Below are 16,066 nucleotides of genomic sequence, written 5' to 3'. Positions count from 1 at the left end.
AACTTTGGATATTTTTACTTCATCTACTTTAATGTACATAGGATCATAGAATATAAAGTTGGAAGGGACTTGAAGACCCAATCAGTGGCTCATTCTAGTTTTCCTTCCAGGCATATTACTGTATCTTGGTTGTTTTCTCCTGGAGTTAACACACTCCAGCCTGTTAATATCTTTTCTAAAATGTAGTGCCTAGAACAGAATGCAAGATTCCAGGCATGGTCTGACCAACACAAACTGCTGATTTCTCTTTATTTTGACACTGTGAAATCAGCAGAATATAGGAGAATGATGGCATATCTGATTTTTTTTTACTTCCATGATGCCTTGTGTTATTGTATTCGTAGATTACAGAGCAGATTTTTATCATTGCAGAATCTATTGTTATTATTCTAAGATGCCTTTTCTTAAAAGAAATAAATAAAAGGCAGGCCCAATAACAACACAAAGAAACTAGTTAAGATGCATCAATTATACTATATTTGAAAGACAGACTAATTTCTTCCTTGAATAATTTAAAATGGGAAAGTTATGTTAGATTTACTGGAAATACAGTAATAGATGCAGATGATTTTTCCCCCATATAATAATCCTAGGGTGGGACAAATAATCTTTTGTTTGCTATTGGAGTTATCACAAACTCAATAATTTTCATTTTCTTAGCATCAAGCCCTTTCTGTTTGCAGCGTCAAAGAACCATTGCACGTCTCTGACCTTTCAAACATCAGTGGGAAAGGTATAGGTGTATGGTATCTGAGTACCCTGATGCCTCATACTAGTTTAAGTCTCCCTTGATTGGTGCACTCTAGACTTTATAGTTTCCATGAAGTAGCTTAACCCTTGTTAGCAACTCACACATTCTGTAGGACGTTTTGCCATGGCTGTATTAGCCATGAAAATGGTGGTCGGACTTAAGACTCTGCTTGCTTCATGCCATGATTATAGATGGCATTACTTTATTAAATCAAAGATTACTGACCCAAATCAAGAAAACATTTTGCAGGTAAGATCCCAGTTCATAAGATATGGGGAAGCCAAGATAATTCACAATGTGAGTAAATCAATGAAACTCCTGGATCCCACATTTATAAATATGTAAGCCTTTTAAGTAGTCGTAGGTGCAATCAGATATAGAGTTGCTTTTTTAGTCTTTCTTTTATTTATTTATTTTTGCTTATAGATGGCATTTGTCTTATTTATCCTGATGTTTACACTGACTTTGGTTGCTCGTGGAGAAGCAACACAAGAAATAAGAACAAATGGTATGTCACTGAATTTTTGAATGCAATTGTGAAGTGGTATATTACAATGTATTAATTACTTGATATAGATCCCACTTTTCTTCCAGGAATTTAAAGTGACATAGTACTCTTCCTCCATTTTTTTTCCCCAGAACAATCCAGTGAGATAGGTTGGAATAAAACTGGCCCAAAGTCACTATTAAGCTTCCATGGCTAAGGATAAACTTGAATAAGAGCCCTCCTCAACCAACGCTGTAACTACTACCCCACACTAGCTCTTTGTATGGTTATGCTGCACAGGTCCTAGAGCATTTCAAATGCAATCCCAAAGATTTATTTCTGATAAATCTTTACCGTACAACATTCTAAAAGCCTTATAATCCCTAGCAAAACAAACTGGCTACAAACATCCTATGCATCAGAGGGAGTGCTTCGCAGGCCAACCATTCAAAATGGTGATATTGCTTATCTCCATATGTCTCTTCTGAAGAAAATTTTATCTCTCTCTCTCTCTCTCTCTCTCTATCTATCTATCTACAGTATCTATCATCACATTTGTCTAGCCACCCGTCTTAAATCCAACTCTTAAAACCAATTCTGGGCAGCCTACAACCCAGTAACCCAGCTTACCACCCAGTACAACAACAATATAAAACCAGCAACAATAAACTAAAAACAGGAAAACCTGGTGCCACAACCAGGCTTCTCATGACCTCGCCCTATCCCAGCACCTGGAGCAAGGGCCAGCTCTTGAGTGCTGTCTGGAAGGATAGAAGGCTAGAGGCCTACTGAACCTCTGGGGGCAGGTATTTCATACAGCAGGGGCTGCAATGGAAAAGCCATGCTTCCAAAGACCCACAAGGCAGGCTTAACCTTGTTTTGAGGCTCACATTAAGCAGGCAAAGCAAGATGTGTCTACTAGATAGGCTAAATAATGTTTTACCAAGCACTATTAAAATGCCCTGGACACTTCAGTAAGACAAAACACCAGAAATAATTCTATTTAAAGAGATGTCAATCATTTTCAAGCAGAAAGATAATTTTACGATAGGTTCTGTCCAAGCAGTATATATCCAAAAATCATAGTCTTACTCATGAAATTGAGGAAAAACATCTCAACAAGATACCAAAAACTTCCAGCATAACTCTTCTTCAGTATGTCTTCCTACAATAGTCAGAGAAGCAAATGAAAAAAAAAAATGTAGTTGTCTTCTTCTGGCTCAGTAACAATAGAAATGTAGAGGAAATATTGTTATATTTCAAATGGCAGTGTTTTCCAGGATGGTCTTATCCTATTGATCAGGTCAGGCAAAGGCAGATAACAAAAGGAAGGGAAGAAATATCTCACGAGAGCCAGTTTGGTCTAGTGGTTAAGGCACCGGGGTAGAAACTGGGAGACTGTGAGTTCCAGTCCGGCCTGAGGCATGAAAGCCAGCTGGGTGACCTTGGGCCAGTCCCTCTCTCTCAGCCCAATTCACCTCACAGGGCTGTTGTTGTGGGGAAAAGCGGAGGAGGAAGGAGCATTAGGTATGTTCGCCGCTTTGAGTTATTTGTAAAAATAATAAAGGTGGGATAGAAAATAAATAAATAATTTTTTCTCTTCCTTAATTAACATCGGCAACTTTCTCACATGGAATAAGCCCTAAGGCAGTAACAGATTTTACAATGAATGGCTACAAGCATCACTTTTCCCTGTATTACAAAGGCATACTACAAGCGTTGAACAGAATGTTCTGTTCCACAAGGGTTCAGGATAGAAATGAAAACATGTTAAATGATAATGTATATAGTTTCTGTGGTGTTAGCTATTTGTAACCCTGGGCCAAAAGTAAAGAATATTATCACATAATAGATATACATGAGAGTTAAATATGGGGGAGAATATTAATCTGTATCCATGCCAAGTTTTCTTGCTGGCCAGAAGTAGGAACTTTGCCTTACCCAAGCCACACACCTTATGAGATTCCTCTGAAGCAACTGCTTTCAGTTCATGGGTTTAGCATGACAGCATCTTAAGGAAGAGCACTGCCTTGATTTGCATGTTTGTCTACTCTTTCTCAAAATCTGTACTTTCTTAAACAAAGTGCTGTAATGTAAGGATTTGTTAGCATTTTCAAGGAGTACATCACTGGGCCCTAGATGAGCCAGCTGGTTGGCCAGCACCTGCCCTTTTAGGGTTTTACAACTTAATAATTTTGCAATGTTCAGTTTACTTTGTAGAATCCCTGTGGTCATCAGATAATTCAGCACATCCTGAGGAACTGACGCTCGCCTGCAACCTATCTTCAAGTCACCATGGACTTGTTTATTGGAAGAAAGACCTGAAATGGGCAGGAAATGGCAGGACTTTGAAAATAAGAGTCAGGGAGACTCCAGATGCTGGCAATTATACCTGTTGGAGTAACACTACACACAAGCTTCTAAGTTACAGTGTTGTTTACATTACAAAGAGGAGCACCAAAGGAGAAATAGAAGAATCAGTTCTCAAGTGTAGTGAGACAGGTAAGTTTCTGAGTAGTATAGATACTGTGGAATGCTTCTTTTTTTAATATAATTTTCATTGAAGAATTTTTTTTTAACAAGATCGAAGCAACACAAATATTAGAAAAGAAACAAAGAAAATAAAGAAGAATAGTGAATAATGAAAGAAAGAAAATAGAAATAGTGAATAGTGAATAGAAAAGAAAATAGAAAGTGAATAGTGAAAGAAAATAGAAAAAGAAAAAAAGAAAGAAAAGATTAGAAAATTATAAAAGATTATAAAAGAAACAGCTTCCAATCTTTTTGATAGCAGTTATAAATGCATTTATATTTTACCCTCTCTCTCTCTAAGGTTACATCTTAATTTCCTTCCTCCATAAGCTATCCTTTCTAATTGTGAAACCTATAAATTACAAGTTCACTTTTTTCTTTCTTCGGCAAAAAGTCCCTACGGGGTTTCCAGTCACTAATAAATGTAATAGTTGATCTTTATCTAAGCAAAAAAGTCAATTTTGCCATCTCTGCTAGTTCCATCACCTTCACCAACCACTCCTCCATTGGGGATATATCAGAATTTTTCCATTTTTGTATATATAGTAATCTTGCAGCAGTGATCATATATAAAAACAGTCTTCCATGGCTCTTTTCTAGTTGTCTGTCCATTAATCCCAACAAGAAAAATTCTGGTTTCAGTTGCATCTTGGTCTTTAAAGTTCTTTGTATCAGTGAAGTGGCAGGGGGAGAGTATAAAAGTGAGTAGCTGGGGGCAAGTAGCAGATAATATTGCCTGTTCCTGCCCCACAGATATGATTGATGGCCCATACTCACAATAACCTGGAAATGTGGATATCCCTCAAGTTAAGAGTATGCAGGGACAGACATTTGAACTTCATAGCAGTCATCAAGCTGTGGTTAAGTTAGGAAACATAGCTTCAGCACGACTATTGAGGTCCTCAAACTATTCAATACAAGAGTAGTAGCTAAGGAAGCAGATGCTCTGTATACCTTGTAGAACCCCTAAACTGTTCAATAGCAAGACTAAGACAAAGGTCTATTATAAACAGACCTTTGACACTAGGATTCGGCAGCACAAGAATCCTAAATGTGGGATGTAAATCAGGAATGGGGCACAATGATGTCATGGGCAGAACTTCAGAGACAGAAAGCCCTGTCCTAAATGTCCATATCCTGATACCTTCTGGCAATCTTCTCACCTCTCAAAAGACCAATCACTTCCTTTCTGGAAGGGGGAGAAGCAATTTTTCTTCCCTGAAGGAGGAGAATGGAAAGGATTACTTCCCCCACCACTTCCTTTGCATGGAGAAACTCAGTTTCTTTCTCAATACACAAACAACAAGGTTGCTAACATTTCCTTGTTTCTTTGTAGTAAGGGAATGGGTGGAGATGGTGGGGGTTCCTCTACCCGAGAATGTATATTAGACCTGTTTGGAATATTGTTTGGACTGGTAATAATATTGCCATACTAAGTAAAGGAGAAAAACTGGCACCAACAAGGGCAAGGAGTGGCAACGCTTATTTCTGCTGCTGCAGTGACAGTGGAAAATAGAATTCAGATGATTGGAAGGAGAGAACAGAATGAACACTGAGAAACAAACTTGAGAACACTTTTTTTTTCTGGATCGGAATTATTCTGACTGATTATCATATGATAAAAGGAATTCTCCTTCTCATGAGTTGTGCATCCAACAAACATCTCATTCATGTAATGTGTTCCTGTTAGCATGATAGCGATCTAGTTCAAAAATCAGTAATAGTATCAGTCAATAACACTGCAGTGGACAGAGAAAATATAACTGACCTAAACCAACAAATATTCACAATATTTGTAGTTATATAGAACTCAAGTTGAAGAAGATTGATTTACTGTACATTGTAATTTACTTGTGCATATAAATATAATTTCCTATATATTTTTATTCATCTTGATGCTTTCAATGCCCTGAAAATGCCCTGCATTAAATCATAAATTAGAAATAGTCACTTGCATGCTCTAAAACATGCTGCATTCTAATGCCATTTTATTTCTCCCCCTCTAGTTCCACAGCAAAGGACCTGTTTCTATTGTGCAGCAAATAATTATTCAGGGAACTTCACATGCTTTTGGGAAACACATAGTCAGAATTCAGAGCTGAAGTTTAATATTGGAGCTGAAAGTGGAAATCAAATGAAGTAAGACATTTAATTTATAGTTATATTGCAGGTATAACTGTTTACTGCAGGTTAAAAAAAGAAAGGGTTGAGAATCAGGCACAGATACATGGATTATATACATCTTGCAAATATCCATTTCAGATAGGTGTCTGTGAAGGAAGGACAAGTGATGAAGCCTGAATTGTGACATAAGTCTGCCTCTTAAATGCAGCACTTGCATGTGACGTTGCAGTGCAGGTATAATAGAGCAGCAGTTGCATCATGATGTCATGGTACAGGTTTCATCCTTTTGAAACTTGACATCATTAGAATTAGGAATGGTTGCTTATGCTCTTTGGAATGGTCTAGGTTAAGCCCTAACTAATAAAAGCAAATTTGTTAATGAAGTAGAATACATAGTAAAGCATTGTACATGAAATGTTAATTAAGAGATGGAGAGAAGAATGACCCACTAATGTTATGGCTGATGGCGTTAGGCATGTCATATTGTCTAAGCTGGGGCAAAGTGAACATTTATGTTTATTGCAAGGTATAGTCTTTATCTACTGGTAAAATGATCTAATCCATGAAAACTAATGATATGATAGAGCTACTGAATCTTCTGATCCCATAGGAGAACTGTGTTTATTAACAATAATGTATGGGTAACCGTCTAGAACATATTTTCTGAAGTTTATATTTAATTATTCTCATTGCTGATGTTTTAAAACTGAGAATTAGTCGGGCTTTGAAAAAAGAAGAAGAGGTAGAAATCCCTGCTCAATTGGATCTTGCTTTTAAATGTAGGTCTGCACCAGGAACAGTAATTTGTGAAAATCCCCAGAATAATCCTGAGGGACCAAACCCAAAACTATATTCAGCTTCCTGCAGAATAGAAAATCCCTGTTCATTCACTGAGGAGTATCAACCAGTTGTGTTGTTTCTAGACATTTTCAATAAATTTGTCTATGAAAAACATACCACCAGCTTCTTCATCAAGGACATCTGTAAGTCATGTAAAATACTTTATTTTATCGATTCAGTGGGCTGAGGGAAGGACAAAAAAGAATTTCCGTGGTCAAAAATATTTTCTCCTTTTGGCTGCAATATTTAATTTGGGCAGTAGAGGGCAACATAAGCTCTTCGATGAGCCTTTCTGAGAGGAAATTATGTTTCCTTTCCCCACGGAAATTTCTGGGTGGCTTTTTTGAAATCAAGACAATCTGCTGGACAGGAATAAACAATACACTTATTCAAAGTGTATTTATCCAAATTAGGGGTGTCTAATAACCTCATTTCAGGAATAGTTTTTACATCTGAAAACTTTACTGCCCATCAGGCTTATAATGTCTTTCATTTTCCATATAGTTTAAAGCAGCCTTTCTCAACCTCTTGACCCTGGAGGAACACCTGAAATATTTTTCAGGCCTTGGGGAACCCTTGCACATTCGGGCTCAAATATGGGCCAGAAGTTACAGAATTATTATATTTGTTTCATGTGTAGGTCTATATATATATGCATCGATAGTATTCTTAAACTAAAAATAAAGAAGGAAACTTAACTCTTTAATGTGAAGTTGCTCGAATTTGAAATATTTTTTAAAATAAATTGTGATCTCCAGGGAACCCCTAGTGATCTCTCGCAGAACCCTGGGGTTCTACAAAACCTGGTTGGGAAACCCTGCTTTTAACGTCAAGTCTCTTTCAAGTTGGGTTTGACTTCTGTGACTTCATGGTCATATTCAAGTAGTGTCTTGATAACAGTCTGGGAGTGATTTGTTATTGTCTTTCTTCTCCCCAGTCTAGTCCTCAGCACTGGGAATTCTAGGTATTCCCCTGTCTAAGTCCTAACCAAGTTTTACCCTGCCTCACCTTTTTAGACCTGTCAGCATGAGCACACAGACTACTCAACTCATTTTCACAAAGTTTTGGCATCATTTACCCTTACACATATGGTGATCAAAGAGTATAAAATTTTAGGCACAGTATGTAAATTGGGTGAGCAATATTATACCCTCTGAATGTACTAGACTACAGCTTCCTTAATCTGACCGTTAGCCATGCTGACTGGTGCTTCTGGGAATTAAGGTCCTTAGATATCCTAATTCCGATGTAGGCTACCCAGATTTTCATACAGAAACTATAGACTTCCAGAAACATATGTGAAGAACAATGTTCTTCAACACAGGAGAACATTGACCTGGTAGAACAGTTGCTTTTGGGTTCTTATTCTGGAATATTTACTTTGAGTTGATTCCTGCTATTTTTTGTCCCATACCAAAAGAGCAAGTAGTTAATATGCATTCACATCTCAACCTTAACATAAATTTGAACCCTCTGAGCTCTTTAAAATGATAAATGTTAACAGGATGTAATACTGTAAAAGTCTAACTGAAATAGATACAGTTACAGATAACATTTATTTGTCTCATGCAGTAAAGCCGGATATTTCTCAGTGCCAGGTTACCAAAAATGGCATATTGACTTGGTCACCTCCCCCAACTTGGAGCACTCCAGTTACTTATTTTGGGCTGACTTACCAGATCCAAGTGGTTGCCAATAACAATTATGTAAAGGTAATTCTTTTTTCACGCACACATTCTTTCTTTGAAGATATTTTAAGGCATACAATTGCAGAACTATGACAATAATGAGAACAGGAAATAAGCTAGCCGATGATCTAGGAGCAGACAATCTGGTGATCTGGTGTAGGCAGTTCTGCTGTCCTATAGAAGTTTGGATACAAATCTCTGAAACATTAATTAATGTTGGCTAAGAATGAGATAACTCAAAATCTCTGATGAGTATCAAGTTGCCTATCTCTGTTTTATCTCATTATATATATATTGGTGAATTAAAGGTATTTTATGGATTAAATCAAGGATCCAGTTTATTAAACATGTTTACTTTCCCATAGTAAACCTACATATACTTCTGGAGTGCTTGAAAGATCATAGTGATCTTTTTTCATCTACCCATAGCACTATATTCAGAAGAACATTGCCTCTGAATATGGAAGGTTGGATAATGTCAATAATTCAGTTTCTATTGCCTGATAATAATCTCATGAATTTTCAGCCAATTCATTTTTAGCACTTTTCACACATTTTAATGGGCAAACTGGAAGTTTGGAAAGATTATTTGTAGGGAACCAGACAGTGTGGTCCAATGATTAGGAGTGTTGAACTGAGACCAGGGAGACCTAGGCTCAAATCCCCAGCTGATCATGGAACCAGCTAGGTTAGGCCAGTCACTTCGCTTCAGCTCAACCTAATAGAGTTGTTATGAGAACAGAATAAGGAGAGACTATAAGTGTCAATTTTTTACTCCTAGTACAAGGACAGAATACAAATGTAATGAGGAATTGAACTGAATTGAACACAATGTGTCCATCCCTGTCTATCTTGATTTGAGAAAATCAACAGATCTGTTGTGGAACTCTATGCTTTTTAGGTTTGTCTGCTTGGTCAAGGGCCCTTTACAATTCATTAAACAGAGGTTGTGATTTTATTCTCAGATTTGTGAAGTTGATCATTCATTACTACTTCAACATGGAGACACTATGAGTTGTATCTATAAACTGTGTCGGTTTGGAGAGTGCTCCATTCGATCCCGGGATTATTATCACAGACATTCTGCTTGGAGCGAGTGGTCAGAATGCAGGTATGATTAAATAGACCCTTGTTCATTTTTAGTGGTCAGCAGGAGTTTTGTTTGTTTGATTAAATATTGCTATTTTTGCAGTTACTTTATTATTTATATTATTTGTAAAACCTGAAATTTTCTTTTAGGCAGGAAGAAATTTTTTTGCACACAATAGTTTATTTGAGATAATACAAACTGTCTGATTCCTAATTTATCTACTTGCACATATTAATTAATAATAAAAACCAGTAATTTTTATTATTTATTCATGGTGAGTCATATCAGAAACAATAAAGCCACATGACATTGGAACTTGCTATAGTGTTCATAGCATCTGATAAATAAAATTGGTATTTTGACCATGTGCTGTTCCCCCACCTAGGTCCTCCTTTATTTTTCCCCCAAATTAATATACTCAGTCTACTAAAATGATGGCTGTTATGAGCAGAAAAAGGAGACAAGGAGATATTAGCTTTCCTCCACTCTGTGAAAAGGAATATTGAGAAAGAGTTATCACAACAGAGTTTCTCTGAATCTTGAATGAATTTACTTAGATTGCCAGATGTTGAAAGTGGCATAAAATTATATAGCACAAACTGTACCCATTTATTCCCTTGTCCTCTCTGGTCAACCAGATTTTGCTGGATATTTCAAATACATGGAAAACCTGTTTAAATGTATGATGAAAGGGAAAGAGAGAGAAAGAGAAAGACAGAGAGAGAGGAAAGAATATTGCAAGCAATAACAACCCTGCAATACAGTATTTAACTCCCTTGGAAATTTTGTCTCCCTCCAAACTCAATGCTGTGTTCAAGATGTTGAACCATGGCTGAGAGTCATAACTGTGAATAGTCTATAAGCTTATTTTTTCTTTCCCCTTACTTTTAAATACAGAGGTTATAGGTACAGGTAGCCCTTGTTTAGCAACTGTCTCGTTTAGCAATCATTTAGCAACTACCCGTATTTTAATGAGAGCCAGTTTTATGTTGTGGTTAAGGCAGCAGGCAAGGAACAGGGAGACCGTGAGTTCTAGTCCCACCTTGGGCTCGAAACCAGCTGGGTGACCTTGGGCCAGTCACTTCCTCTCAGCCCTAGGAAGAAGGCAATGGCAAACTACTTCTGAAAAACCTGCCAAGAAAACTGCAGGGAGTAGTGCAGGTGGTCACCAGGAGTCAATGATGACTCGAAGGCACATGCACACACACACACACGCACACACACACAGTATTTTAAAATAACAAACAATGATACATCTTCCAGATCATTGCTCTTTCTGCTGTTAAATCTCTGAAAAGGATTAGGATAAAAGCCATAAAAGGAAGTGATTATTTAGAGATAATATGAATAGAGATAAAATATTGGCCCAAATTGTCCAAGTGGACTTGCTAGAGATAACAGCAGATATGGTACTGAGAATTCAATATTTTAAATTCCATTCTCTCCCACCCCATTTCATTTTACTTTTCAGATCGAGTGGCAAACACAGGAATCACAAGAATAGTCAACCAGACAATTCCATCCATGGGGACAAAGGGCAAATAGAAAAATGCAGGTGTTAGAACTGGAAGTAAACACCTGCTGAATGTTTTGTTATACTTTTTAAAAGATTGTTCTAATTGCTATTACATAGTTATAGAGGACTTTTAAAATTGAATGGTGCTTTTAGAATTCCTATTTCTCTAAAAAAGGCAAAAAAAAAATTGGACTGCAGTTCATTCCTTCTATATTCTGAATTGGTTAAATAAGGTAAATTGGAGCCTTACACGCAGTTAATTTTTAAAAGCCGAAACATGATAGCTAAGAATGTAAGATCTGGGCTGATCACTGTTCCTGTGTTCTTGGACAGTCTATCTGGGGGAAGATGTGTATGTGAATGTGTGTGTATATGTAGAAGTCTCCCTTGGATCCTTGCAAAGGCTGCAGACAACTTGACTGAACCTCGATTTTCAAGCCTCCGTTTACTGTACCACCTTTCTCTACCATAGCAGCCTGAAGTATGTTGGGAAAACAGCTCCCAGAATTCCCAGCCAAGAAGACTGAAGGGTCCCAAGCCTATGCAGTATAAGTTGAGAATTTTGTTAAAAACTAGTACTACACTGAAGAAGTTTAAAGAAAAAATAGTTACGTTTTTATGCAATATTATTTAAAACATTTTAAAGTCCTGTAGTTATTAAGTCCATATTTTTACTGCATATTTATTTGAGTTTGTGGTGGAAAGCAAATTTGCCTCCCTTACTCTTGGCTTTCCATAAGCTTTTAAAAACTGAATGTTTTAGGGGAATCTGTGGAGGATGAAATGACACCATTGGTTTATTATTGTTGTTATTGATGCTTTATTTTATTTTATTTTATTTATTTTATTTTATATCTTATTTATTATTGTATTGCATAATTTAAAAATTATATTATGGGTATTTGATTGTACTTGATTGTATTTTTATTGTATTGTAAAATGCCACAGGGGTATAGTTAACCATCGAGAGTCTGTGGGTGGTGGTGGTAGTGGGGAAGGAAGGAAGGAAGGAAGGAAGGAAGGAAGGAAGGAAGGAAGGAAGGAAGGAAGGAAGGTTATAAAAATGAAAAAGACGTATATTATAGAGGCACAATTAATAGTGGATCCCTCAGAAAAATGAACTATTAATGCTTTTTCATCTACAAAATTGGTGCAATTAATTTATTGATTTACTGATATATTAATTTTCAGTTGTCAGTTGTCGTAGGCTCTGCACTAAGAGATTTATTTCTCATTCTCTCCATTTCCATGTTCAACTTTTATTGAATATACTATATATCAGGATTGTAAGGTATTCTTGTTGTTGTTGTTGTTGTTGCCATCTCAGCCTATAAATCAAAACTGAAGAGTTGGGTCAGCCTTTTCTTTACAGAACACGAAAAGGTAGGCTGACCATATTTCCTTGAGACAAAAATGGGACATTGGGATGGCAAAACAGGACAGGGTTAAACTTATGTAATATTATCTAATATTCTGTGTTCATGAAAAAGTAAGACAATAAAAAAAGTTTTAAAGAGTCTTTAAGCTCCATTTGCTGGTCCTTGGTGGCAGTGGCTGGGTCTGGAAAGACTGCCACAGGGGTGGCATTGGGCAGAGAGTTTGCAGGAGGGCTGAGGGCGGCGGTGAGCTGGGATGGGAGGACAGGAACAAGGTGAGAGGCGGCTGGAGAAGCGTAGGAGAGTTGAAGGCGGTGGCAAGCTGGGCAGAAAAACAGGAACAGAGGAGTCTAGTGAACGGTTGTCCCCAACAACCTGTTCCTCTCTGGCACGCCCTTTTATTTTATTTGCTTCCCGCCATTTTGGCCTGAGAGCCAATTGGCTTCTTTTATGCTGGGTGCGCTTTTCCAACTGTCTTCCACTGCACTGATTGGCAACAGTGACTCTTCCTCTTGCTCATCACCAATCAGCTGTTCCTGCGGTTCCCGTACCCATTCCACCTTAGGGTCTTCTCTTGTTTTGCCATTTAAGTATCACATTCTGGCTACATTCCATTTATTTTTTGTTTCTCCTGATATAATTTACCATCCTTCCATTTAACAAACGGGGCAGAAACCCACTTATATACATAGTCATTTTCCCTTCTTTGGACAACAGACCGCATAGTATTCATGAGCTATTTACCAATATTTGCTTGTCATAAAAATCCCTATCCATTTTCAAATCATGAGGAAACTTTCTGCCGAGATATATAGATTAATCTTCTTGCTTTTTTGGCCATTTCTGTATGACCAGCAATTGTTTACATTATTTTTCACTGTCAAACACAAATCCCTTGGAGATACAATTTAAAGTCCATACTCCCTATACCATTGAGGAGTACAGATTGCATCAAACAATCAACTCATCTCATTCGGCAAAGACATATTGATTCTCACTCAACAATTCTGCTCTCTCTGCAGGCAAAATACACATTCACATCCCACATCAACACATCACTAATATCAATAAAAACATTCCTTCTGTATTTACCGATAAATGCATCAAACAACTAAGGAGACATCACAAGTCCTTGTCCAACTCTCTCAAGGCTGAAGCATTCACAGAGTATTCCATTCATTTCCAAGGTAAATGATGCAAGAAAAGTACCTTGGCTTACCAGTTCTCCTTCTCACTGCTAGAAGAGAGCAGTGCCAGCAACACTTGCCAACCTGAGCATAAGTTAGCAAGATCAGGCCCAGCAATCAGACATTTCTTTTTTATGTCTTTTGTTCGGGAGGTGTGGTGTGTGTGGCTCTCAGGGCCTTCAGCCAGGAAGACTTATGGGGAACTCTGTCTGCATTCCTCTAACTATGCCTCCCCCTGGGAGGACACCTCAGGCAACTTAAACTGAGTGGACCCCTGTGGAATGCTCTCGTGGGGAACTCGGCAAGCATTCTCTTGTGAGAGAACTGCAGTATTTTCCAAAGGAATGGGGATTTCAAAAAGGGATCTCTGTCTTTTCCTTGGACCAATGCCTTCCCCAGCTGGACATCTGCAGCCCTTTCCAGGACTCTGATGCTTGCACCAGGGAATCTGATCCTCTCTGTGGGACCGATGGCGTCACTTACCCAAACACATGTCAGTTCTGCATAGCTAGGAGGCCAGTACCTTCCACACCTTTGAATTCTATGGCAGATCCTCCTAAGTGGGTGGTACCTCATGGGCCAGGTGCCGCATTACCCTGCAGCCTGAAACTTGGGGGGGCTTGCCTCAGAGACGGGCTCCCCAACCCTTCACCTTTTCTTCTCTCCTCACTCTAAAGGGAAAGTGGAGGAAGCCTTCAGGTGCTGCACAAAGGAAAGTATGAAGTCAAGGTAAATGACGCTGGCAAAGCGATTCAGCTCGCCTGCCCCCCTCTCAGGCTTCCCCAGTCCTTGACGTGGCTCTGGAGCCTCAAAGCGCAGGGAGCGGGGAAGGTACCCATCAGGTTCCCAGTTCAAAGGTTCCTGCAAAAAGAGCCCAGGATCAGCCTTTTTCCAGGGAGGGAGTGGACCGTGAAGAAAACCTCTCTCGTTCTTTTCACAGGATGAGTGCAGCAAGTTCCCGGTGCCACCCAAGGGCCTTCCCAGCATGTGCATGCTCGAGTTGGAGCTCCTCTGTGGCAGCGACGGTCTCAGCTACCCCAACTAATGTGCTTTCTGTGTCGCCAAAAGGTGAGCCCTTGAGATCGCTGTCCACTTGGAAGAGGAAGTCCACTCTGGGGGCTCATCGTACCCTCAAGGACCGGTCAGGAATGCAAATCACTTTGACTGGGGGAAGCCCAGAGAGCTCCCCATGAAGTCCCCTGTCTTGAGACCTCTTGAGACAAGGAGGGGCAACATCTGTTCACTCCTCTGTCTCAGGTCGTTGCATGCCACTCCTGAATCTGAGGCCAAATTCTTGTTTTTCTTTCAGGTTGAGTGGAAAGAATCTCACGATAGCCCACCAAGGTCTGTGCATGGATGAGGTAAATCCCTTGCTGATAAAATTTCGGGTGGCTGCCAGAAGAGAGCCATACCAGCGTGGCTTGTCCACCTGAGCGTAAGTTTGCAGCAGCAGGCCCTGCAATCAGACCTTCCTTCCTCCCTTCCTCCCTTCCTTCCTTCCGGGAGATACAGTGTGTTTGGCTCTTAGGGCCTTTAGCAAGGAAGACTTATGGGGAACTCTGTCTGCATTCCCCTGACTAATCCTCCCCTGGGTGGACTCCTCAGTCAACTTAAACTGAATGGACCCCTGTGGCTCTTGTGAGGAATTCAGCAAACATTGTTCCTTGAGACAACAGCAGTATTTTCCAAAGGAATGGGGATTTCAAAAGGGGATCTCTGTCTAAGCGTATTTTTTTCTTGATTGTGTACTTCAATCTAAGATTTCTTTATTTGGAAGGCATGTTTGAAATGATGAGTAGAGGATTTCTGGGTCACTAGACCTTTATTGCTCTTTCTTTGCTCTCATCCTCAGGGAGGAAAACTTATTCAAGTCTTTTCGATGGTTCCTCCCTTGAGCTTTGCTCTGCAGACCTGAGGGAGAATATTGGGTTTCTTTTGAATATTCCTGAATTGGTCTCTGTTTTTTTGTTATTGCTGTTGTTTGTAAGCTCCTATTCTGTAACCTTTAGTCATGGTCAAAAGTTCTTATTGATCAGTTTTATCTACCTTAGCATTGAGTTGTTTCCAGGTAAGGTTGCAAGATCAGAGTTGCGTGGGTCCCCCCCCCCCCCCATTTTTGGAGTTTGGGATGTTTGTTCCTTTTATTTTCTCTTTTAATATGTAGTTAAGTTTGTGGTTTTTTTGAGCAATCCTTTTTCTCATTCTATTTCATTGGGATTCAATGTATGTCATTTTAAGGAAAACATACGAAGCAAAATAAATAAGAATGAGCCATTCACTGTTGCAATGGGATTTTACCACCTTGTTAGATTTATGCATGAAACGTATGCTACAGTATGGTCCTCTGTCTTCAAAGCCATTAAAGACCCAAGGTTGTTTTATTGGTCTCTTTAGGAGCATATATTTGAACCTTTTCAAGGTTGAAAAAAAAATATGTTTCTTCCTAAACATAAGTTGTTGAAGTGTCTGAAGGTC

The 16,066-nt window shown here is 38.8% G+C and overlaps 1 protein-coding gene across 1 annotated transcript; it reads left to right on the top strand.

Annotated features, from left to right (window-relative positions):
• Positions 1 to 1,177: 1,177 nt before the first annotated feature.
• Positions 1,178 to 14,636, top strand: IL12B (interleukin 12B). Its single transcript, XM_063292899.1, has 8 exons — positions 1,178 to 1,259; positions 3,459 to 3,740; positions 5,777 to 5,909; positions 6,678 to 6,877; positions 8,307 to 8,446; positions 9,388 to 9,533; positions 14,269 to 14,422; positions 14,532 to 14,636. The coding sequence occupies exons 1-8, from the start codon at positions 1,178 to 1,180 to the stop codon at positions 14,634 to 14,636; spliced, it is 1,242 nt and encodes a 413-aa protein (XP_063148969.1).
• The last annotated feature ends 1,430 nt before the right edge of the window (positions 14,637 to 16,066 follow it).

The sequence above is a fragment of the Candoia aspera genome, chromosome 2 (assembly GCF_035149785.1).
Source record: "Candoia aspera isolate rCanAsp1 chromosome 2, rCanAsp1.hap2, whole genome shotgun sequence".
In the NCBI taxonomy this organism is placed as follows: Eukaryota; Metazoa; Chordata; class Lepidosauria; order Squamata; family Boidae; genus Candoia; species Candoia aspera.
This window is presented reverse-complemented; position numbering and strand designations above follow the sequence as displayed.